General features: G+C 48.9%; 1 protein-coding gene across 9 annotated transcripts in view; it reads left to right on the top strand.

Annotated features, from left to right (window-relative positions):
• The window catches only part of TKFC (triokinase and FMN cyclase), a 1,395,923-nt gene that overhangs the window by 736,009 nt on the left and 634,666 nt on the right, over positions 1-25,248 (top strand). For all 9 annotated transcript variants that reach the window (XM_069623835.1, XM_069623836.1, XM_069623839.1 and 6 more), the window contains one exon: positions 5,876-5,910. In XM_069623835.1, coding sequence (XP_069479936.1) covers positions 5,876-5,910 — 35 coding nt within the window. The remainder of the gene's footprint in view (positions 1-5,875; positions 5,911-25,248) is intronic.

Genomic DNA, 25,248 nt, shown 5'->3' on the forward strand with positions numbered 1-25,248 from the left:
AAAGGAGGCTCCTCCTCCTTATCATGTTCATACATTATAAGGATCCTCCTTGTGGCCATGGCATGAACATATCGTCTGCAGTCCCTTTAACCCATTCTGCACTGTATTTTTTAAGTTTAAGCGCGTCCTTTGGTAGCTGTTAGCATAGATGCACTAGTGGCATAACTTCTTCCATGTCTAACTTTTACTTTTCCTTTTTGCTACCCCTTCGCTTATGCTTTAGTTACAGTTTTCAGTTTTATGTTTCAATCAACATACACTTATGAGCGAGCACCAATCGTTGCAAGCTCCAATTCTGTCACAATGCAGTTTTTTTACTTTATCCTTGCTAAAAAACAACCATCAAAGTTTAATCTTAAAATAATCACCTTTCGCGTCTTAACTTCATGTTTCTTCTGTTACTTAAAACATTTATTTTTTTCAACTCTGACGTCATCACAGCTTACAACCACATAAAACAAAACAGACAGACTTGACCGGCCACATGTACGTACTCCTCACAATCCTCTCTTAGGACTCGTTTTACCCTCTAAAATGTGCTCCGATTGGAACTTAAGATCATTGCTTTAAGAAAGTATTTGAACTAATCTCGTCTCCTATATGTCCCACGTAAGGGGCTCTGAATTAAAAGCTTCTGCTAGCACTCTTTAAAGCCTAGGAACAGTGCGTATCTTCATAGCGTGGCTACACTCACAACTATTTTCCTAATATATTACTTGGTAACACTCAAGTCAATATCTTTTTCCCCATATACATATATATTACGCTCTTACTCTTGCATTATATTTGATCCCACTTCCCTCCGTCACTCTCCATTATTTACTATGTATGCATCCTTTTGCCACACTATTTGGTCTTATTCACTCACCATTCGCATGTTTTTCATCTTCAGACCTTCGCGATCACCACCTTTGTTACTGCCTCTTTCAACCGCTTTCCGATCCGCTTCTCATAGATGTGGGAGGGGTTCCTATAGAAACTAGGGGTCCCATCAAACCCTTTTCCTTGCAAGGATTTCTTCCTATTCTAACCACTATCCACAAGGAGCTTTACATCCTGTTAGCCGAATGGCAAAGGTCGTGTGATATTGTAGAGACTCGAAAGTTGCTTATGTGGACGGCCGATGGTATTTTATCTAACCATCAATCTCTGCTAGCAAGTGAACTGGTGGCTTCCAGCCCTTTAAGATGAGTAGCAATACCCTGGAGCTAGATGGGGATGCAGAATTTAATCAAACATCAATAATTCAGACGACACAAATAGCTTGGCAAATGTTTGTCTGTTTTAATGCAAGTATTTGAAACAGGGAGTACAACGAACATCAGCAATCGCTCGATACTCTAACTCTCAATCATTTCATAAAAAAGCTGGGTTCTTAAACCCATAATTGGCCATAGCTGACGTGTGGACCTGCGTCATTACCAACGTCATCCTACGTGGCAAACTACAGAAACTTATCGGGAAGCGTGATTGGTTCTAAGTGAATAACTAAGTATAAGTGTTATATCTGTATGGAGTAACGGAGAGAAATAATTGGATATTTAACATCAGGTGGGGCAACTAAGCCCTCGCTTCAAAATGGCCACTGTAAACGTCACTAAATGTACGATGTCCCATTGGCTAGACAAACTATAGGACTCCCAACTACGTTGTCCCCTACAATTGGTTGGCTTCTAACCCCGTCAGTAACTTTCCACCTACGTGAGCAGCACGCAGACCGAACAATCAGGCGCGGGTGAGCTCGTTTTGATACAAGCTTCCCACCAATTAAAAATATAATCCATCATCACCTCAAAGGTTCAGTGTCAATTAGCGCTTTGAAGTTGGCCTTGAGTTTGTACTGTTCTCTGGGACTTTTTAAGGAGTATGGGTACTGTCTGGCTTCCGTGCGTAGGTGTGATATTCTCATCCGTCCAACTTTCTTCCATCACGTGACTGGACACCATGAAGTGAGCCTTTTCGTGTATTTGATTTCATTCTTCAATAGTCCTCTGACGTCTTTTTGCTCTGCTTGACCTTCTTGAACAGGAGCTTCTGTTCTTTCACGTTTAATTGTATCCAATGCCAGCCAATTCCAGTTCTGATAAGACCTTGGCTTTCGTGGCTCAGCCAACTCCTTAGCTGAAATATATTCTGTTTAATTGAATTGCTTTTGTAACTGCGACACTGAATTGAGGCCTTCCTCGTTGTTCAGGACTGCTTTATACGTAGTGGAAACATTCATTCTTTATTTAATCCATATGTATCTATGAGGTATATATGTCTATATTGGCGCTTGCCACAGTCTAACTATTTAAAAGCATTTGGCTATCTTCATGATTGATTTGCTGCTTGCTTTTCATTGCATCTGTACACGTTTAAACTAACTAAGTATCTTCATCATGTTTGTGGCATAAGTTTCTTTGGGCCTCATTACACGGATGGTGGTAAGGGTTTACTGGTACCGGTAAATCCTTACCGCCTTACTACGAGGTCCCTTTGCGGGTTGGGGAATTTAACGCCTGCTTTTTGCAGGCGTTAAAAACCAACCCGCAAAGGGACCAGGGAGCTAATTACAGTACCGCAATTTGCGGTACCGTAATTAGCGCCTTCCCCATTCCCATAGAGCCCTATGGGGCAAAAATGGGAATGGGGAAGGGCAATGGTGGAAGGGGGAATTACCGCCCCGCCAACCTTGGAATAGGGCGGTAATTCCCATTGCCACCAAGGCGGTGCCGGTATTTTACCGGCATGAACCATGGCGCTAATAGCGCCATGGTTCACCGCCATCCGTGTAATGAGGCCGTTTATCTTGATCCCAAGATGTTACTTATCCTTGGTACTTCTTTGTTCCTTTTAAATTGTCTGCCTCTCTGGTCTGATTATCTTTCTATCTGGTGTCGATTCAACTTTGTATGACGTCACCATTCATCCTTGTCTTTTAGTTTCTTTGCTTTGTCAGGAATCTTATTCAAATGGCCATCATATTGTAGGTTGTTTCCTGAATGGGTACTTCACCTCCCATATTCTCTTAGGTATAGGTATTCTTATGGGTACTGCACAGAGCCCTCTCTTTTCTCTTCGCTGGTTTAACTTGTCAGTGTACGTCACATATTTTGGTTCATACGTTTCAGGTAATGTACGCGGGGCCGGTGGAGTGGGGGTACTTGGCTCCTCCTCTACAACGCCATTACCCAAAGTATATGTGGAACAGCACTTTGTGATTGTTTGTTGAAAACATCAGGCCCGAGAGGGCAAGAGACTTTTGTTAAAAGAGTCTTAACCATCGAAGAACCTGATAGCTGGTACAGAACCTTTGGCTTGTGCTGGGAAAGCTCGAGCTTGTGCTGTGCTCCAAAGTCCCACCTTGTCCCGTGCTGAAAACCTGGGGAAGGGAGACCTCCAGTACTGCATCCTGACTTATTATTTGTGAACACTTCTTTCTTTCGTGAGAAAATTATCCCACACTTCATTTTGTATTTAGAGTAAAGATTGTCAATAGGTTTTCCTTAGTATACGCCTTTTTATTTTGACACACACCACTAGGACTGCCTTAATTTTCATTTAACGGTCGAAGCTTGGTCCCATCTTAGATTTAGGTTTAGATTAGGCATTTTTCCACCCTGCATTTCCAGTTTAATAAACATCCTTGAACTGTGATCACTTCTGTCTTTCTTTACTGTTGCCATCATGAGTTCCTTACAGCGCAAAAAGACAAGGCAGGGAGAACAGAGGGAGGACAAAACAACAATCTTAATAGGCCTTGTGTCATTCAGATCGTGCAAGTGCGGGGGGGAGAGGGAGAAGTGGCAGGGGATGGGGGGAGTGCAGGTAGCTCATACAATTTGCTGGTAAGTGGCTTATAAGTTCAGAAAATCGGGGGACTGTAGGGTTACAGATACAGACCCGTAAGTGCAAGGGAGGCCTGGAACCAGTGCAAGGGCAGCTGGACATGCAGGAGCCTGGACCCAAAGTTCAGTGGGTGGCCAGGTGATCAGTGTGCGGAGCAGTCAGCGACATCAGCAAGGGAGAGGGAGAGAGAACGCGGAAGTGAAAAGGAAGGTCTTGAGTTGCTTCCTGAACCAGAGGTGGTCCTGCTCAAGTTTGAGAAAGGAAGGGAGGATATTCCAGAGGGAGGCCCCGACAGAGGAAAGAGATCTACCCCATCTTTCTTTCTGGAGAAGCGTCTGACCGTCAGATAGTTGGAGGTGGATGAGCGGAGGGCTCCAGAAGGAAAATGCTTAGGAAGAGAAAGTTGGAGGTAGTGCGGTCCCCAGCCCCAGAAAGCCTTGTGGACAATGAAAAAGGTTTTGTACTTGATCCTTGCAGCCACAAGGAGCCTTACTTTTGGTGGTGGAACCTGGGTATAGAAATCTTGTCTGGGATCGTCCATCTCCCCAGATACTTGGGATTGCTAGTTGCATTCTTCCTTCACAGGAAACCTGTAAGTAATGTCTTTCAAACTGTTATTCATTGCTTATTACATATTCGTTGCTTATCAAGGGAGGATAGCTCAGGGGCAACAGGCTCGCCTTGGAAGCAAGACAACACTGAGGAACACTAATTCGATCCCCGGGTCCGCACTTAGAAACCTCTGGGTATTAAGCATGTTATAAATAACCAATTATTATTATAATAATTATCACACCTACATTGTTAATAAGCAAGTACGTTTCTGAAACCTCTGTGGGCAAACTATTTCTTGACAATGAATCTCTATGGTAAAATGTACTTAACACAAGTTTCCTTCCTTCTTTATTCTATGCCTTGCTGCTCAGTCACACTACTAGTGAGAGTTTGGTTTGACTTTGTTTAAACCCTTGCAGGTCCACTAAGTTTGGCTTCCCAAAACTCTGCATTAATGGAGGTTCTGAAAAACCATCCTAACAATGTGACATCGGTACTTTCAGATCTTACCTTTTTTCTTCACAACCCCTTTGGGGAAGTTTTTTAAATTTTGTACCTCAACCTTTTGGATGGAGGTATAAATTGGAGGCACTGGAAGGCGGTATTTATGTGTTGGTGGGTGGTAAAACAGGTGGTATTTTTTGCAATATCGACAGTTTTTTCACAGTTTTACCAATACCACCATAACTTTAATGAGGCCCAAAGTGAAGGCAGATGCTCCAACCTTGGGAATGGGTGTTGCCTTTGGTGATGAGGAAATTGGGCTGCGCATGTCTGCAGGGCCCCTTTTTCAGATTTTAAAGTTACAGTATCTTCTTCGAAAGTGCTTTTCCGTCATGCCTTCTGCAGATCACTCGCAACCAGATGAACTAAGAGTACTGGAATCACCATGAAGGTAACTGTTCATGAGTGCTTCTTTCCAGCCCATGCCTCAACTCTGGTTAAAAGGTCATGGCCTGACAGGCACGATGCTATGTGTACCACTCTCCTTTGAAGGGTACGCACATCTATTCCTTTGCCTTCTCACACTGAATGACAGATGCTCTGGCTAGGTGAGAAGGCATCTCATTATCTGTCTTCCTTTCCTTCTCTATATCCCTGCCTCTCATTTTTGTTCCCCTCTCTCACCCTCTCGCTGTATCTTCCCCACAAACATCCTGACTCCATCCCTCCACCTCTGGCTGGAGTGTGACTTTATCCACCAAGAAGTGACTTTTTAGGAATTTTGCGCAAACAGGCTCCATCTCTGCAGGCAAACATTTACCTCTCTATCCCATTATCTATTTCATTATTACCCCCTTCCATATGTTTGCTGCCCTCTTTCATATAACTCCCTTTTTCCATCTTTCTCCCTCTTTATCCTTGTCTTCTCTTTTTTTCCTCTTCCTTTGTCTTCCCTTCCTTTCCCCCCACTCTTGCATGTTCCCAGTACTGGCTCTGCTCCGGATGTGCTGCTGTAAGGTGGAGTTAACAATTCCTTTTTTTGCAGGGATTCACGGAGAAGCAGGGACTCGACGAATAAAGGTAGGCTTTGTTTCTACTTCTTTTAAGTATTTTGGGGTGACTTGGTTTACAATGGCTGTTCTTTTTTATCTTGGATACATTTCTTGTATATATGTACAGGGTGAGGACTTTTTGGTTTCTTTTGTGTTGTCTCCCTTTGCATTTGTATGTATGTTTTTGCAGTGTAGCTGGCTGATACCTAATTGTTCCTTGAGATTGTGGGTTGTATAATTGTCTCTTGGTCATGATTGTTGGGTTACTCTTATTAGTCCTGTTAATGGACTTTTGTTGGCTGAGTTCACATTGCATTATCATAATGTGTGGCATATCTGTTGGACATGATTGTTGAATTATTAGTTTTGGGTTAAATAGTGTGATCTCTCACAAGAACCAACTCCATCCATTGGAAAGTCCAGTTAAGACAGAACATTCTGGTAATTGTGACGAATCCCAAGATGTCATCACTGCTTCCCTAGGGGGCAGCCCCTTTCCATTGGGCCAGGGAGGTTAGGCCGCTACCTGATAGTCCCCATGGGGGTGGTACTCAGTGGGAGGATCTCATGGGGAGGGAAAACCCCTGTGGGACCAGTGGCAACTATCCAGGGAGAACGCAGTATTCACACGTTCCAACAGACTCCCTCTCACTCTCCTATCCTGTACATTTAGTACCCCACACTACTGTATATCTGTGCAGGCTAGAGGACTCAACCTGCCTAAGAAGTACTGAGACGAGGAACAGTAGGGACTACCTAAGTTTTATGTGCAAACTGGGACGAAGAAGAATCCAAGTAACCCAGTTGAGAGTGATAACATCTGTACCAAGATGACTAAAAGACGCAGAATAATGAAGAACTCTACGCGAAACCAAAACTAGTGTCGTAGTCAATATGGACAATTTGTGTAAGTGGAATATAAAAAGGGAAGAAGGACTGAAAATGGTGTTCAGCCCTCCCTCGAGGAGCCGCAAGCAGGTCGGCGGTGCGAGAAGGGAAGCCTGGGAGACCGAGACGAGAAGGTGAGGACTCCGAAAAGGGTCAGAAGAGAAAGGACCCTTCTCCTGACTAGAAGCAGGCTGCCGATACCGACGGAAGAGACGGGATCATGCGGTCCATGTCGGAAAGGCAGGCCAGCGGAAGCAGCAGCTACCGAGATGAGGTATCTGACCACACAGAGAACATGGGACGGAAGAGATCGAGTCCTGGGAACGGCCAGAGCCGAAACGGAAGTTCCCTGCAGGCAGGGGCTTACCGGGGCTAGCTGGTAGGGCCAGAGGGAGGGTGCCTGTGAGCCCCACCAAGATGGCTGCCGTAGTGTGATCTCCCTGCTCGCCCTTTTTAAATCGGTAAAATATCCTGAGCTTACTGCCGAGGTGTGGCCTGCGGGACTTAATCTGGTCGCCAATGGTGCTGATTTTAGTGATTCTCCACCTTCCCTCTGGCAGATCGGACCAACGAGCAGTGTAACCGATTTGCCAACACGGCATGGTGTGTGCAGCCGGCCCGGGCAGAGACCATCGAAGTGTGTCGTGTCCCTGGCAGCGGCACACACTGCAGCTGGCAGAGCCTGATCAGGAGAGTGCCACCAGATCCTGGGCGGCTGAGGACGCTCTGAGGTATGGTGGTCACCGTTGAAGAAGAGCCAGTGAGCATTACCCGACATTGCTCTTATTGCAGGCAATTGTGATTTGGCAGTCATTTGATCACGACGAAGGGAGATACCCACTGTAGTGATCCAGCGGAGGAGAAACAGCACTCGGCTAGGCATAGCAGTATTTGGACTGCACTGAACGCGGCATTCGCCCATGGGTTGCTGTGTGGATCGCCATTACCATAGGAAAATTTGCAGATGAACTGGTGAGGCGGCGTTTCCATGTGGAGAGTTGTGGGGTTGGGCTCTGTCATTTGCTAATCCAAGAGCCTTGATAGAACATCCATGAGAGTCATCAGAGTGCATATTTTGTATTTCGCATACCCCGACGGGGGAGGGGGGTAAGTGGGCTCAGCCCAGCAGGGATCTAATTGAGAAGCCTAGAGGCATCACTTGGGGAATTACAAGACTGTGCGTTGATGCTGATTGTGTGGGTCGTAAGTGCTGCGTCACGATGGCCAAATCAGATTGGAGCCATGCAAAACTTCCTTTTTCAACTAAATCTTCTGCCAGTGGTGAAGTGGAAGCAGACTGCAGTAGATCCACAGTTCACTGTCCCCTCTGGGGTGTTGCAGGATATCAAAGTCATGCTATCACAACTTCAGGCGGGTATTCATCTTCTGCCAGTGGTGAAGTAGAAGCAGACTGCAGTAGATCCACAGTTCACGGTCTGCTCTGGGGTGTTGCAGGATATCAAAGTCATGCTATCACAACTTCAGGCGGGCATTCACTCATTAGATAATAAACTTGACACTTTGACTTGTAAGGTTGACCATATGCAGCTCAGATTAAATAAACACAGCAATAGGTTGAATGAGGCAGAAACCCGTCTTTCAACTGTTGAGGATAAAATATCATCAACCCCTCGAGAAGTGGCCCAAAGGAAAAAGGTGATTTAAGGGGCTGACAGAGAAACAGGAAGACCTGGAATTAAGATTCCGATGGAAAAACCTTAGGATTGTGGGGGGTCCCGGAGTCAGCAGATTCGGGCCCCATGGAACTACTGTTTTTCTTCCCCGGGACTACATTTACTATCAGTATACTTGGGGGGAGAGGGTGAAGCAATCATGTTATGGGCTGTTGAGTTCAAAGGCGCTTATTTCCACTGCTCTCTGCAGAGTTTAAGAAGCATGTTTTTGTGAGTGCCGGTGAGTGTATCCCCCCTTCAGCCAATGGGGGGCTAGCAGGCGCCAGACTGGGATGTCGCAGGGTTCCCCCGCTATGCTACAGAAGCTGCTTTACTTATCTGCAGGTCACCAGTGGGAGAGGCCCGGTCCACGGCAGATCTGACTGTCTGTCACCTCTGCTTTTTCCTCTGCCTGCATCCCCCTTCTCTTGTGGCTCGTCCGAACCCGGGATGAGTCCACCAATGTGGGGTCGGGCCATGCACATCTGTTGGGTGCTGAGTACACTCATCCACTGCATGCTATGCACACACAAGGCTATCGGGTGTCTTGCAGCCCACGCCGGATCCCCAGCAGCCCAGTCTGTGCTTTAGAGCTGGGCCAGCCGCCATTTTACGTCTACGCTGCTGTGATTTTCGTCAGAACAATGACAGGACAGCTGAAAAAAAGCACTGCGCTACCAGATCGAGTCGCCAGAGATACATTTTCTGGTATCAGAATAATGCTTTATGGATCTCGTCAGGAGCTCAGGTCAACCGCATCCTCAATACATGAGCCCAGGCCACGCCCCCAGCTACTTCAAGTAGGCATACTTAAAGTCATCAGAGCAGAGCTGGCGAATAATGAGGGTTGGATCCAAGATCCAAGAACCACCTTCCTGATCTGTTATAAAAGTTCAGTTGCATAGAGAACTAGAGGCCTTCCGTGAAGCAGCTCATGAGCAGGTGAATGTTTTGAAGAGGCAGATGTCAGTCCGAGAGTACAGTGAGGGTCAACGCCTGGGCAGGTTACTGGCTCATGTGGCAAGGGTTTAAGCTCCCAAATCCACTATTGCAGTCATCCGGGTCAAATCGGGGGATTTAAAAACACACTCATGGGGAGATTAAGCAGGTTTTACAGGAATTTTACAATGCTCTCTACTCCTCCCACATGACAGTATCCCTGGGGTCACTGGAGAGATTCCTCGATCAGGTTGCACTTTATTGGTTTGATCAGGGGGGAACGGGTGTGGCTGGGTAGCCCCATCATGCTACAAGAGGTTCAAAGTGCCATCCGCTCGCAGGTAAAGCACCGGGTATGGATGGCTTTTCAGCCGATTTTAAAAGGCCTTCTCGGCAAGTCTAACGCCAAACCTTCTGCAGGTATTTAAGCAGGCATTGGATGGAAAGTTACCGGAGACAATGAGGGAGGTGGTAGTCACACTCCTCTTGAAACTCTTATAGGGCTAATATTGCTTATCAATATAGATAATAAAATTCTTGCATGAATTTTGGTCTCTAGACTAGCCCCCCTGATGATCAAGCAGGTTTAATACCTGGGAGAACCTATCCAGGGAAGCCATTCAAACTTTTATTTTGTCTTTTTATAAAGAACTCTTTGCATCACCAGGAGGTGAACCTCGATCCCCAGTGCAGAAGAAGGGAGTCATTCTTTGTCTTTAGTTTAGTGTAAGGGATAGAAGTAGGTTTTGACACATGACAGTGGACTATTACTTTACGGACCATCTGACATGACCCTTAATATTTTAGTTGAGGCAGGGAAACCCCTCTTAGAGATAGATAGGGATAGATAGGTTTTCTCTTTACTTTATTGAAAATAAAAGTCTTTAACAACAACCAGGCCACCTGTGTGTCCGTATCCTCCTGATCCCTTACATGATATATATATATTTCTGATGCTTGTTAATCTGCTTAGAATCACATGCTGTGCATAGGTCCGACATCCAGTGGTCACTGCGGAGTATTGCATCTTGTTTTTCGTAGTCGAAAAGGGACGTCGACCGGGCGTGTCTGAAATACTATCCCTATAGTGACGTGTGTTGTACCCACAATCCCTCACGCGTCGAGGTCCCTCAGATTGTTTTTTTCCGCCCAGCTACTGGTCGCCTTTACGCGGAGCTCCTCGAGAGACATTGCACATTCCATCTCCTCGACCTTTGGTCGTCTTTTCCTGTTTAAAGATTTAATATATCAATCCCTCCCTCGACGCAGTGGTGAAGCTGTCTCCGCCGAGCAACACTGTCGAATCACATGTGTATACAAAGAAGAACACAGTTTTGAATTTTTGTTTTCACCCCCCTCCCACTGCCTGTTCAACAACACCCTTCACCACAGCCGCTTTTACGGGCATCTCCTCGGCATCATCTTGTGAGGAACCTCCCTCCTATGAGTCATCCACTCTGCTTTCAAACAGAGACGCTATTAGCTGTCTCCAACTTATCAATGCTTGCGCCTCTCCCCCCCCCTCCCTCTTAGAGGCCTCCTGCCATGCAGTTGTTTCGGCGTTCCCCCATTTCCGGAGATCTTGCCACCAAGCCTCCACGCTTGGTCTATTCTTCGCTTTCCAGCTCATGACAATTCTGTGTTCGGCTAGTATGTATGCCAAATATTTAAGCTTGGTTACATGTTTGAGGTTACGCAGTCTAGGGAACCCTCTGAGCATCCCGGCCCATAAGGAATCTATATCAAGCGTTATCTCTTTCCCGGCTAGGAGGTGTGCTACTTCCTCCCAGAATCTCCTAACCTCTGGGCATACCCAAAACATATGCGCCATTCCGGCATTCACTTCTCCACATTTCGGGCACGACTGCGGCCCTGCATCCTTAAACCCAGCTATCCTCTCCGGGGTCATATATGCTCTATGAGTCACAAACAGTTAAATTTGGTGTAGCCTTACTTTCCTAGAAACTTTTTTATGATACCCTTGTATCCTGTGCCACAACCCGTCTCCCATTGGCTCTCCTCCTTCTTCCCAATCGCGCCTCACCTTAACCACTTCTTTCCCAACCCGGGTCATCACCAGTTCATATATTCGGAAGACCTCATGTCCACCTTCCGCTATATCCCAGAATGTTTCCAACACAGTGTCTGGCTGCTGTGTCTGGCTGCTGTGTCATAGCCGAATACGTCTTCTCACTCTTAATTATCTTAAGTAACCTGGCATACGTAATGTATTGACTCTGGTGCAGTCCAGAGTCTCTTATCAATTCCTCAAATGGTATCACTGCACCTTCCGGCCATATATCTCCCAGTGTTGCTATGTCCACAGTCTCCCAGTGTCCCCTAAGTGTCTTCCGCATTTATAAGTCAATTCCTTCGAGTGCCACTAACGGTACAGTTGGCAACCATACCCATTCTTTCAAGAAATAAGGGCCACACTCTGCCCAAGCAACCTGGATTCAGACGTAGATTCATCTGCCTGCCATCTTGTTACAAATTGGAGTTGGCTGGCCAGGAAATATACCTCAAAATTAGTCCGCCGTTAATATTTTACTATCTTGGTTAAGCATCGAGAGCGGCCTGTAGGACCCACATTCCTCCTCCGGTTTGTTAAGTTTTAGCAATGGAATAATTATTGCTTCCCGGAGAGAAGCAGGTAACCCACCGACCTCAAACGCTTCATTTAACATGGCTAGTAGGGGAGGGAGCAGCTCGCCCAGGAATGCCTTATAAAACTCACTCGGTAGACCATCTGCTCCCGGGGCTTTACTAGTGGGTAGTGATTTGATAACATATTCCAATTCCTCCAGCGTCACAGGTCCCTCTAGGCTCTCCCTCTCATTCTCCTCCAACTGCGGCAGGGCCATGCCTTCCAACACTTCCTCTATGTCTATATTCCCATCATCTCCCACTTCTGCATATAGGTCTGCATAATATTCATAGAATCTGTCATTTACCTCTTCTTGGGTATCTCGTATTCGCCCGTCAGCCCCTTTAACCACCCTGATAGCCTGCCGTGGGTATTCACTCTTGTACAACCACGCTAATAGCCTGCCCGTTTGTCCCCCTCAGCATGTTGTCTCTCTATATATTTCTTATAATTCAAGTTGCATAATCTATCCCAATGCCCTCTACATGTTTGCTGCAGTTGGTGAACGGACCCCTCTTCTCTGGGGAGTCTCCCCCCCTTCCCCTGGAATTTGGTTTCTAGTTCCTCTTCCGCTTCACTAAGGTCTCTGATGATACTACCCTGTATCCCGTTTGATTGCGATATGGCCGCCCCTCTCACCACTACCTTGAACGCCTCCCACAGTGTCACCGCTGAAGTGACGCTCCCAGTATTGAGCTGAAAATACTCTACTATATCTCTACTCAAGCCTTCTCTAAAGGCAGTATCCTTCAATGCTTCTGCTCTAAGTTTCCATGTCGGGATACTTGACCTGGGGGTTGTGACTTGCCACGTAACTATCAGTGGCGTATGGTCTGAAAGGACTATGGCTTTATATTCAGTTTTTGTTATAGCATGTAGTAATTCAGGCCCCGCAAACACATAATCTAGTCTAGTACTTAAATTCTGCGGGGCAGAGTATTGCGAGTACCCCCTGTCCTGCGGGTGTTGCATCCTCCATACATCCTCGAGCTGAAGGTCGCCCAATAGGGCACGCAAAGCTTTAGCAGCAGGGGCCGGCCCACCTTGTCTTCCATCCAACCTATCTAACCTCGGGTCCAGCATGCAGTTAAAATCACCACCCCATATCACTGCTCCATCGATGTATGGGGTAATTTTGGCATACAGATTCCTTTTTTTTTTTATTTGATTTTTATTGGTAATTCCAAAACAGAACAACACATTAAACAGAATACCCCAACTCCCCCCCTTCATCCCCCATCCAGCACCCAGGGTTCAAGAGAAGTCCAGTGTTCCCTTGCGTCACCCAAAGAGCCAATCACACCCACCTCCCCCCGCCAAGTCCCTATAGGGAGCGCTAAATTGTCATGCCCCTGCATAGGTCCGTAACATCAGGGTCGTCTATTATGCCCAAAAGTCGAATGCTCCGAGGGCACCACCGCTGCCTAGTACCATCCACCAAATACGAAAGTAGGGAGTCCCAGTCTGACTTAAACCTTAGGTGATCTCCTTGTAGTGAGTATGTGAGCCACTCAAGAGCTACTAGGGACCACATCTTTGCCACCCATTCGTGATCCTGTGGCGGGTCCTTTGCTTTCCATCTGCGGGCTCAAACCATTGCTGCGGCCATCATCATCATTGCGTAAAGCTTGCGGCCCGCCTTGGTCTTAATTGATGCCAGGGTCCCCCCCCAAGCCCAGTATCGCCAAGCCTTTATTGCCCCCATGGTTAATCCCCAGAACTTGACTAAGAGCGTCCCAGATCCCCGCCCAGTAGTTCTTGATTTTTGGACACTCCCACCATATGTGCTCCCACGTACCCACCGCGCCGGGGAGGTCCATGGATACATTCTATTAAGTCTGGCGGGGGTCAGATGCCACTGAGTGAGCACCTTCAGCCACATCCCCCTTACTTGAAGAGATCTTGTTAGCTTTGGTATCTGCTTCCATAACCAGTTCCAGTCATTGTCCTCAATTGCCGACCCAGTAGCTAGTTCCCAATTCCTCATGTAGGACCGCAGTGGAGGCTCCTCTCCCGCCTTTATGTGCCTTTATATGGCAGTGATCAGGTGCTTGTCCCCCGATTCCCTGCTAAAATACTTTTCAAAGGGGGTTAGTTGTCGAGTAGCCACTTGCTTTAGGATGGGATGACTGAATCAGTGTCTGAGTTGGCAATAGCGAAACCTTTCCCTTTCACTCAGAGCAAATTCAGTCTTACATTGTTCGAACTGCTTTACCTGGGTCCCCTCAAACATGTCCCGCACCATCCTGCATCCCCCCTGGAGCCAAGCTTGAAAGGTGGCGGTATTGAGCCCGGGGGTGAACTGAGGGTTCGTGAACAGGGGGGTGAAGGGCGATGGATGAGTTGTTAGGTGGGCCAGCTGCACAGCTTCATCCTAGGTGCGGGCTACCAGGGCTAGAATTGCACTACAATACATACAGGTAGGCCTATCCTGTTTCGGCTTCCACAGGACCCCCTCGAGATCCTATCCATGGGCCTCCAATGTTTCCCCCGATCGTCTCTTTGCCAGTCCCGGAGGACCTTCAGCTGGGCCGCCCTATAATACCCCCTAAAGTCAGGCAGGCCCATGCTCCCCCGCTTCTCATCACCCTGGCCACTATTCTTGGGGATTTATTGGCCCACACAAATCTACTGGTAATTTTATTCAGGGACCTGAAGAAGGCCGGGGGAACATGGACTGGCAAGGCAGCAAAGCGGTACAAGAGCTTAGGGAGTATTGCCATTTTTAAAGTGTTGATACGCCCTAACCAAGATATCGCTAAGGGGCCCCAGTCAACCATCTTATCCTTTAATTTCACTAGTCATGACGGATAGTTTGCGTGGTACATCAGCTCCAGCTTTGTCGACAATTTAATTCCTAAGTAGGTGAGAGAGTGCTACTCCCATCTATAGGGGGAATTGCGCTTCAAGACGAGGGCTGCTGGCGTCGGGACCGTGCGATTGAGAATTTATGTTTTAGAGGCGTTTATTTTCAGACACGCCACGCTGCCAAAGCGCGCCAGTTCGGCTTCAACTGCTGGTATAGACGAACACGGAAGGGTCAGAGAGAGTATCATATCGTTCGCAAAAGCAGCTATTTTGTGCGATTGGCCTGCGAAAGGGATGCCGGTTATGAGGTGGTTGGCTCAGACTACCTCGAGAAATGGTTCCAAATGAAGAGCGTACAGTATCGGGTACAGTGGGCACCCCTGCTTGGGGCCCCTCTCGACATGCAACTTGTCTGACAATTGCCCATTCACTGCTAGTCTGAGGATTGGGTGTCTATAATTGGCTCTTATCCTATCCATACATTTTGGACTGAAGCCCATCCTTAGCATGGTTTCAAAGAGGAATCCCCACCCCACCCGATCGAATGCCTTCTCGGCATCGATTGCCATTAGGAGGGCGGGGACCCCCCTCTTGCAAGCCCTCTCTATTAAGTGGGCCTGCCTCTTACAAACCCCGATTGATACGGATGGACTAGTTTAGGGACCAGGTGTTCTAGTCTTTTTGCCAGGATCTTAGCGTGTATTTTAGAATCGATATTAATCAAAGCTATGGGGCGATAGGAAGTGCAATCGGTTGGGTCCTTGCCCTTTTTGTGGATGAGGACAACTTTCGCCTCCTCCATAGATCTCGTGATTGCGCTATCCTGCCCTATTTGGTTAAAGAGCGCAGTTAAGATAGGGGTAAGTATTTCCTTTTGCCGTTTATAAAATTCCGCGGCATACGCATCCGGACCTGGCGATTTAAAATTGGGCAATTCTCGAATTGCGTCCCTGACCTCATCCTCTGTGATGTCCCTTTCCAGCATTTCCCTCTCTTCTTGCGTTATGCGGGGCAAATTAACCCTATCTAGATAACGTACTTGGGCAGTGTGCGCCAGAGTATCGGATGTGTACAAGGCTGAATAGTATCAGGTGAATTCCCTCAAAATAGACTCATTTTTCGTACTAGTAGTCCCACCCCCCCACCTTAATTTTTAATATTGTTTTTCCCTTCTGCTCCTTTCTGAGCATTCTCGAGAGAGGCCGGTCTGCCTTATTAGCTTTAATGTAAAATTTCTGCCTGAGGTATAATAAGCTCCGCTCAGCCGCTCGAGTCTGGATCAGGTCCAACTGACCCCGGACTGCCCTGTACTCCCTTTTGATGGCCTGGGTTTGATTTTTCCCCATTTTTGCCGTTATCCCCCTTAATGCTTCCTCTAGCCGCGCCTCCTCTACTCGTAAATTCCCTATCCCTTCTTGCCTTAATCGCAATTATTATCCCTCCAAGAGTCGCCTTAAAGGCGTCCTACCTGATCTGGAGTGTCGTGTCCCATGCTGAGTTCTTGGTGAAAAAGGTTTCTATTTCCTCCTCAATCTCACGGACCAGGACTTGATCCTTAAAGAGAGCGACCGGGTAGCGCCATTTCCACAGCCCACGGGGTCTGCCCTTCGCTTTCAGGGTTATCGTCAGGGGGGCATGATCAGACAGCATTGTGGAGCACATGGATATGTCTAACGCCCTCCCCAAGATGCCAGCTGACATCGAGATATAATCTATTCTCGAGTGGGTCTGACGAGGATGTGAGTAAAAGGTATACCCCCCTGCATCGCCCTGCATCTCCCGCCAAGCATCCACCAGACCCAGGTTACTGATTTTCTCCTTCAGGTCATGCGATGATTTCCCCTGTAGGGCAGCCCCTCCCGCCGTTCTATCCTTCGTGGGGTCCCACGCGATATTGAAATCGCCAGTAAGAATGATAGGGTGCTTGGCAAATTTCTCAAGCTTCCCCACTGCCCATTGGAGAAAGAGATCTTGGGCTGTGTTGGGGGCGTATATCGTCGCCACATTGAGAGGAGAGGATGTTCGTCGCCCTCCAGCGAGACCGCCAAAAACCTTCCCTGATCATCCGTGAGCTTTTCAGAGATATGTAGATCAAGGCCATCCCTAAGAGCCAGCAGAACGCCAGCTTTGTTTTCAGCTTGATTTGCTTGCAATGACCTGGAGTGGCCCCAAAGTTTGAGCCTTCCTCGATCCGCCGCTCTAATATGGGTTCCTTGTAGCGTGATAATGTCTGGCCGGTCGCGCCTAACGAAGCGCTCTAGCTTCTTGCGTTTAATCAGCGAGTTGAGACCGTTCACATTGAGGGAAAGAATCCTCAATACTCGTCGGCTAAATATGATGGTTCAGTGGGGATGACATAGATCACGCGCCCCCCCCCCCTTGGCGTCCGGAGCACCTCTCTTGTGGTCTCCCTGTTGGGATACGCTGCACCAACCCTTTGTTTGCTTCTGGAACACTGGTTCTCCCAACCCCACCACCCCTTTCGCACCCCCCCTTCCTCTGGCAGTATGTGACGACTGGCCTCAGCCCCCCTCGAATCAGAACCTCGAGAGTCATCCCATCGAATGCCATTCAACTGTTCCAACGCGGGACTGCCCCGTCCCATTCCAAGAACTGAGTCCCCACCCCCCCGAGACCCTGAAAGTGTTGTTGAATATTCTCGAGCCTGCCAGACACATCATCTGCTTCTATGCCCTCCCCAGGCACCCTTTCCCTGCATCGACCTCCGGAGCATATGCTGGAGCGTGCTCCTGGTAAAGTTCTTTTCACTTCTGGGGTTCCTGGTCCTTCCTTGGTGCCAGACTTTTCTGGAGCGATTGGTTGTCGTTTTTCCTTGACCTCTTTGACCGGGCCGTAGACCATTCCCATTGTCTACGTTCAGAGCGCTGAGTTGAGGGCAGAGTGGGGCGAGGCGGAGGATCCTCTTCCAGCCCCAACAGAGCAAGACCCTGCTCACAAGTGGTAATCCTCTGGGCTCTCCCCTGCCATTCAAAGGCCAAACCGAAGGGGTGTAGCCATCTGTAACGAGTGCCTTGAGCTCTTATATGGGAGGGAACCGGGCCCATTCTTCTGCATTTGTTTAGGGTTGCTTGTGCCAAGTCCTGATACAACGCTATCTCCTTCCCATTATAGGTGAGTCAGCCTGCCTTCCGAGCTGCTGCGAGGATCCGCTCCTTCACTGAATAGCTGTGCATTGCCACCAGGACATCTCTGGGTCTAGCGCCTGGTTCTGCCCGCTTGGGTCCCACTCGATGTATCCTATCAAATACCATGGCCTCTGACACTGGGGTCTCCAGAAGGTCCACAAAAATGCCCTGTACCGCCTGGGACAGGTCATGGTTCTGGATATCCTCCGGAAGGGCCCTAATACGGATGTTTGAGCGCCTAGACCTGTTTTCTAGGTCTTCCACCTAGAGTTCCAGGTTGTGTGTGGCTGTCGCCAAGTTATCCAGGAGGGAGTCCGTCTTCCGTGCATCCTCAGCTAAGTCCTGAATCGCCCTCTCGTTCATGCCCACTCTTTCTTCTATCTTGCCAATATCTCTCTTGATCTCTTACAGCCCCTCCGCCAGATCCTCCCTCAGGGCACCCATTTGCTTTTGACTTGCTGTGGTGATCTTATCCACTATGTCAGCTAGCAGGAGCTTCAGAGCTGCCTGCCTGACAGGTAGTTCAGGTGCCTCAAGGTCCGCCTGAGGGTCCCCCGCGGGCCATTCTTTGAAGGTTGCTCCCTAGACGTCCTCCGTTTCCTTAGCCCATATCCTAGTGAGTGGATTCTCCTGCGGTCTCCTCTGGGGTCTCGGGGGAGGGGGGGGGGTGTCCTTGATTTTAGACTTAGACATGATGGAGGAAACTCAGGGTACTATACTGTGATATGGGCTTCCGGGTTCCAACAGATGAAAGGAGAGCCCACGAGGTTCCCCGGCTCTCCGCCCAAGAGGGAGACTCCCCGCGCGGTCAGCAGCAGAAACGAGCGCCTTCAGTAGCAGAAGTGAGTGCGGATGGGCGTCCGCCGGTGAAATCGCGGGTGCTCTTGGTAATCCACTGTGCCTAGCTGCACTTCCCCTGGACCATCTGAGCTGCACTCCCTGGGTAGGGCCTCCCCACTTGGCCGGGAGCAAGTACTTCTGGCCCCTGCTGTGTCGGTGGTCTGCTCTGGGTGCCGCAGGGCCGGGGGAGTGTGTGTCACCGTGGGGGGCCCAAGGAGGCCTGCGCTAGTTCATATGGCGCAGTCACAATTAAGCTGCAGTTGAGGACAAAGTCGCTAATGTGAAGAAAAAAAAAGGATTCACCTAGAGAGGGGGGGGGCACCCTGACCCCCCTCTACCCCCCCCACGGACCATGCGGGGGACGCGAGGAGCACAATTTGGGGCAGTTCCAAGAAATGGAGGCGGGCCCGGTGAGGAGGGGCCAGCGGTCTCACTTCTTTCCACTTGCAGGCCAGGGTGCGGCGTCCGCTGGTGCTCTGGTGGGCCCGGTGCTGCACGAGCCCTCCCGGGTAGCCGCGCTGCTGGATCCGATGTGTGCCGCTGTCCCTGAGGGGCAGGCGGGGGGGACCCCCCTCCAATACTGAATATTCCGCTTTTTTATGCGGCTGGCGTGGCACCACTGCCGGTATACCAGGGCCGGGTACTGCTCGCCGCCGCTCAGGACCCCACCCTCAGCCCCTCCGTGAGGGCGAGGTGGGCCGATACTCCGATGGAGGAGGAGAGCTGCAGGGGAATTGCCACGGGCTGCGCAGGCGATCCTCCAGGCCTCGGTGCGAGAGTTGTTTCTGAGGTGCTGTCCCCGACTCTTTGCTGTCGACAAGGTACGGGGTGCTGGATATGCTCTGGGAGCCACGCTGGCTCATTGGTTGCCACACTTGTTGCCACAGCTTCACTCCCTCCGATCCATGCTGGAACAAGGGCAGTCCCTATTCGCTTCCGTGCCCCCACAGGGGTCCGTTATCCGCTGCTGTCGCCTGGAGAGGGCTATAAGGCTTAGCAAGCCGTTATGCAGGGCCTCGGGATCAGGAGCTCGGTGGTCGCAGTGTTTACAGCATCGCGGCCATCTTGGAATCCGGCATACGTATTCTTAAAGTAAGTTCCTGTGTCATGATTTGGGGCGTAGACATTCACAATATTCACTTCCACATTCTCTACCAAACCTTTAATCATTACCATTCTGCCCACTCCATCTACAGTGGAGTGCAACAATTTAAACGGGACATGCGGTGCCATCCAGATAAGGGCCCCACGCGGGTAAGCCGAATATGTAGCTCCTAAGGTTGTGCCCTTCCATTTCCGTGTAATCACCCCCATCTGTTCCTTCGTTAAATGAGTTTCCTGTAATAGTGCCACATCCACCCTCAACCTTTTGAAATACATCATCACCTTGTTACGTTTAATATAGGAGTTAAGTCCCATCACATTCCATGTCACTATCCTAAGGTCACCCACATGGTCTGTAACCCACCCCCCTCGTCCCCTCTTCCTTTCCATTGATCCTCCTCTTTGGCATGCAAGTGCACTCCATCCCTGGATCTTAGGCTCCCCCGCATCTAGCTCTTTTCTACGGTTCACACCGATACTCAGAACTAAGCAGGGTGATACTAAACTACTAATATCTTAACTACTAGCCTAAGCTACTGGGGTGACGACATGTTTCTACTGTCACTCCTGTGTAAGTCTCCTTTCACTGCCTACATCCTCGCTGGAGGGTCAGCCCATCATGGTTCATCTAATGTCTTACATGTGGCCCTCATGGTGCCGCAACATTCAATTACATTTAAGTCAGCAGAAATATCTAAACATCGTTTGCAGTGGGCCATAGTGATCTGTAATGTTCACCCGTCTGTTTTGCTCTCCGTCTGACCGTCTGCATCGGCTGGGCAGTTCTGCGCATCCATCCACGCTGACGCCTCCTCAGGGGTGTCAAAGAAACGTGTTCTGCCGTTGTGTATGACCTTTAGTTTTGGCGGGTACAGTAGCATGTATTTGTACCCCGTGTCACACAGCCTCCTCTTTACCGCCACGTAGTTCAGCCGTTGTCTCCGTACCAGAAAAGTATTATCCGGATAGGCTGTGATGGTAGCTGAACCTCTACTGATCAGCCCCCCTCTCCGGAAATGGTCTGGGATCTTCTCTCGATCTCTATAATTCAAGATATTGGCAATCAGCAGCCTAGGAGGGGCCCCTGGTCTGGGTCGTCGGGTCTGAGCCTGGTGTGCCCTTTCAACTGTGAAGCCCTGTGAGGATGCGCCACTTCCGATTTCCTGTAGCAGCATGTTTTCAATGTAATTAGTCGGGTCCGAGCCCTCTGTTCTTTCCGGCAGGCCAATGATGTGGACGTTGTTCCTGCATGCTCTCCCTTCTGCCTCCTCCGCTCGATTTTCCAGATTCCAGATTGTGTACTTGTTGCCAGAGTGTCGCAACCTCCCTGGCATTATCAGTGCTGGTGTTTACGTTGGTTGCCACATCCTTTTCTAGTGTCCCGTGCGTTACAACAGCTTCCTAACGTCTAAACGTAAAAGATACATGTCCACGCAGACAGCATCTATTTTCTGTTCCAGTGAGGATCGCAGTTCCGCCAATGATGCGTCCATCCTGCTCGCCCAGGACGTTTTCAACTCCGCTATGGCATCTAAGATCAGGTGGTCATCTCGCGTCCGGGTCCCTTCCGCATGTGCTTCCTGCTTTTTGTTTTTGGCTCCATCTGGCGTGGGCGCCGCCCTGGTGAATTCTTCCATCGTGGGTTGTTTGCACTTGCCGTTGGTCGCTTTTATCGTCATGGCTGCGCTCGTCCTGCGCCGACTCCAGTAAGGGGTACCGTGGCCAGTCGTCTGCCACAGTCAGCTCTTGGGTTATCTACTCCTTTCACAGACCGTGTCTTGCACTTCTGTTGAGCCTGCGTCTGGTCTAGCAGTGCTCTGGTCACTGCATCCCTTTGAACAAGGCGTCGGGTTCCTCTCCAGTGGTGCCTCTGTCTTATAATGAGTGGCGGAGCTGCTAGCCGCAACTTCAGCTATGTTCACCAGTGACCTCAATCCTGTAGATATCTAGGGGGCGCTGTGACATGCGCCTCACCACTGGTGTGCTAGCAGGCACACCAGCCCTCTTTCATCCAATCAGGATACCTGACCTCCTCAGTTCTCATGAGCCATCATTGGTCTCTGGGGGGCTCGCCACACGCAAACCTCGGCTGGCTGTAATTCAAACCCCACCAGCAGCACTGGTTCCCCTAGTATGCATCCCTGTGTGGGCAGTTAGCACAGTCAGTACCTCTACATACAATTGCAGGATGTGGCCGGGAATCTGTCTGTCTCTTCCTCTGTATACCGCCAGACTGCCCGTCGTTATCTTTTATCTGTCCGCCCACGTTCTACAGAGCGTACCGGCATGTTGTGAGCTCTGCTTCGTAAATAATCTTGGGCGCACGCAGTTTCCAGCTGGCTGTCTCTTCGGCGGAGTAGGAGGGTGTACACAACACCTTAATTGTGCTTCATGGTTGATCACTGTATCAGGTTGTATGAAACAAACGGCACTCAATACTTGTATCTGGTCTGTGCAGCGCTCGTAGCCATCGCCGCACAGAGTAACTGTAACCGGCTCATCACCGGAGCTCATGCGACCTTGCAACAATGTTCGATACAGGTCGCAACGGCTGCCAATGCGTCCCTCGTGTCCCGCGTAGGCTGCATCAGGGGCCAGCACAATGCGTATGTCTCAGCCCACGATGTCCCAGCACGAGCCGTGCTGCTGCCGAGCTCCGATCGGAGAATTCAGCATGTATTACTGGTTCTGCGCTCCCAGCCGCCGCCATACACTGTCTCCGATGCCTCCGCTGCAGTGCTCCTCAACGTCGCGTCCCAGTCCTTCCAAGTCCGTTGTTTCCTTTGTCCGATGGGCGGCGGCCATCTTCCTTCCCGAAATGGATGTGCCTCGGGATATTTAAGAGCTTTTATCTCCGCAATTCCTGCATCAGTCAGCATAATAATGTGTCCTGGCTTGCCTTAAAATGTCCCACACATGACCCTCGAATTGCAAGGTTTTTGCTTCATTTTTCTCGTGGTTACATCAGGATGTTGGAAGGATCATCAGGAGCCTCAGTGAATACATGTCCTCTCACATGGCTACTTAGCCACGCCCCCCCTTACAGAATATTACCAGTTACGTTTGAATATCTTGGTAGCTACTTTTGACTTTCATCCATACACCATTTCCGTCTCATCTTCTGCATGTGTCTTGTATCTTGCAGTTTTCCCAACAAAATGCCCACTCTTCTGGATCTCAATGTACACCTCTGGTGATCCTGGATATAGAGTTCCTATAGAGCTAGAATGCTTTGCTGTCAGACATTGTCTAATCTAAGAATTTCTTAGAGGCCAATCTTCACTAGCTTTGATTGTTCATATTGCATATAAGCCTGGTATGCAGAAAAGAGCTGCTGCATCTGCTGGCACATCAGAACTAGTACATCTTCCTCCTGCTGGTACTCTGGTTTCTTGTGGTGTTTCCCATGTATGGCTTCTGTTCCCTCTAATGTTTGGACGTGTGACTTTCCTTAGAATTTACAACTGCAAGGTTAGCTCTTATCTCTTCCAAAGATCTGGTCCTACATCCTATTGTTTCAGTCCAGAATCCCTCCGTCAAGTTGTAGAATTCTTTTTCTGAAGGCCTCTGAGTTCTTGTCAGTATTCCTCTTGTTAAGAAAATATGTGCATATGTGTTTGAGAAATGACTGGGAAAAATCTTTCCAAGGATGTACCTATCTTTCAGTGTTCGGGTCCACTGTTATTCTCCCTTCTTCCAGAATGGTACTTGGTCCTGGGTTTTTTGTATTTATTTTTTTTTGTTCCTTGCTCCATGGAAACACTGCACGACTGCACAGCACTCGAGCTATGTCCTGAGCCTTTTCAAGGCGGTTCAACCAACTGCAGATCCCAGCACCAGACTCATGCTGTGGATATGTCTCATTAACGTACAATCGCGAACGTACCTCTACTTCTGACAAGGTATAGCGGCCTACTTTGAAGTCCAATATCTCCAGCACAAAAAAAGGACTCCAAGCCCTATACCTCAAACAAACCGGACCCCGGCACTGGGGCATACCAGATTCCACTAAGTAAACAAGTGGTACCAATCTCCTACATTTGGAACAGGAGATCAGCTCATGAGCCTCCCACCGTAGCGCATTCCCACACACGTGACAAGGACACTCTTTTCTTCCAACCTGCTCTATGGTCCTGATGAATGCCATCCACATGCAAGCTTCATTCTACAGCTTATCTTTGGCCGATACACATTAGTGTTGACTACCTTCTTTATTGTTACCAGTGTCCAAAATCAACACTGTTAACTGTGCACTGTGAACATGTGCAGTGCTGACATATTATCTGTTGATTGAATTCTGCAAAATTTTCAAAAAGGAAAGAACATGCTTTTGTTCAATCAATTTGACTGGACTGTACTTGTATATCTGTTGTACTCATTTGTATAAAGTGTATAGTGTCCTTTGTTTTACACTGTGATTCACACATGTGCATTAAACGCTTGAGGTGAAAACTCCAGCGACTGCCACAATTGTATGAGAACCAATGTCTTTCTTGCACGTAGGATCAGAATAATGAACGTGTGTTTTGCTCACACCCTGATTATTGTGATATTATATGATTGGGTTACAGGTATGACAAATTCTCTGGGTTGACATTACTGGTGGATGGTAGGGTTGCCATGTAATCAATCGGCTTGGGGGGATGTGGGCAGGATCCTAAGGCTTCCCTGACCATGTCACATACGGGAGGCAGGGGCCCATCATATTGCCATCCTAGACGCTCCAGCTTTCCTCTCTGCAGAAATGACATCCAAAATGGAGGACGAAATTTCATCCACTCACACTCACTTGGGGGGGTGCAGTTAACCAATCAATTTACGAGGTCTCCACACACATACATCTGAGGTACTCAGGGAGTTCTCCCTGGGGACGTTGAGGGTGTGGCAAGCAGAGAGAACTATCCATGGGAACAAACTAACCCCAGGTCCCACACCCAGAGGTAGAGCCCATCAACATCTCTACCCATCAATTGCATAGGGGACACACATGAATTCCTTTAGTCCAGAGTGAGGCTCAAAGGCAGGGTCAAGGTCTTATAAAAGAAACGGACTGTGGCAGGAAGTAGTGAGAGGTTATTGTAGGAGCTTGTTCAGAGCTAATTGGTCAGGTAAGCAGAATGAGCAGGGCATGGGGCGGGGGGGAGTGGGCAAGGAGAGACCCAGGAGGCTGCTAGGAGGAATACCCAGGAGGAAGAGACACATCATGCTGAGACTAGAATGACCCAGGAGGCTGGGACAAGAGAGACCTTGTGGCTTTGGAAAGAGAGAGGGGAGGCTGAGAATGCTGGACAGAGAAAGAGATGGTTCCCTTAGCTAGGCGC

Source organism: Ambystoma mexicanum, chromosome 11, assembly GCF_040938575.1.
Source record: "Ambystoma mexicanum isolate Mex_15411 chromosome 11, UKY_AmexF1_1, whole genome shotgun sequence".
In the NCBI taxonomy this organism is placed as follows: Eukaryota; Metazoa; Chordata; class Amphibia; order Caudata; family Ambystomatidae; genus Ambystoma; species Ambystoma mexicanum.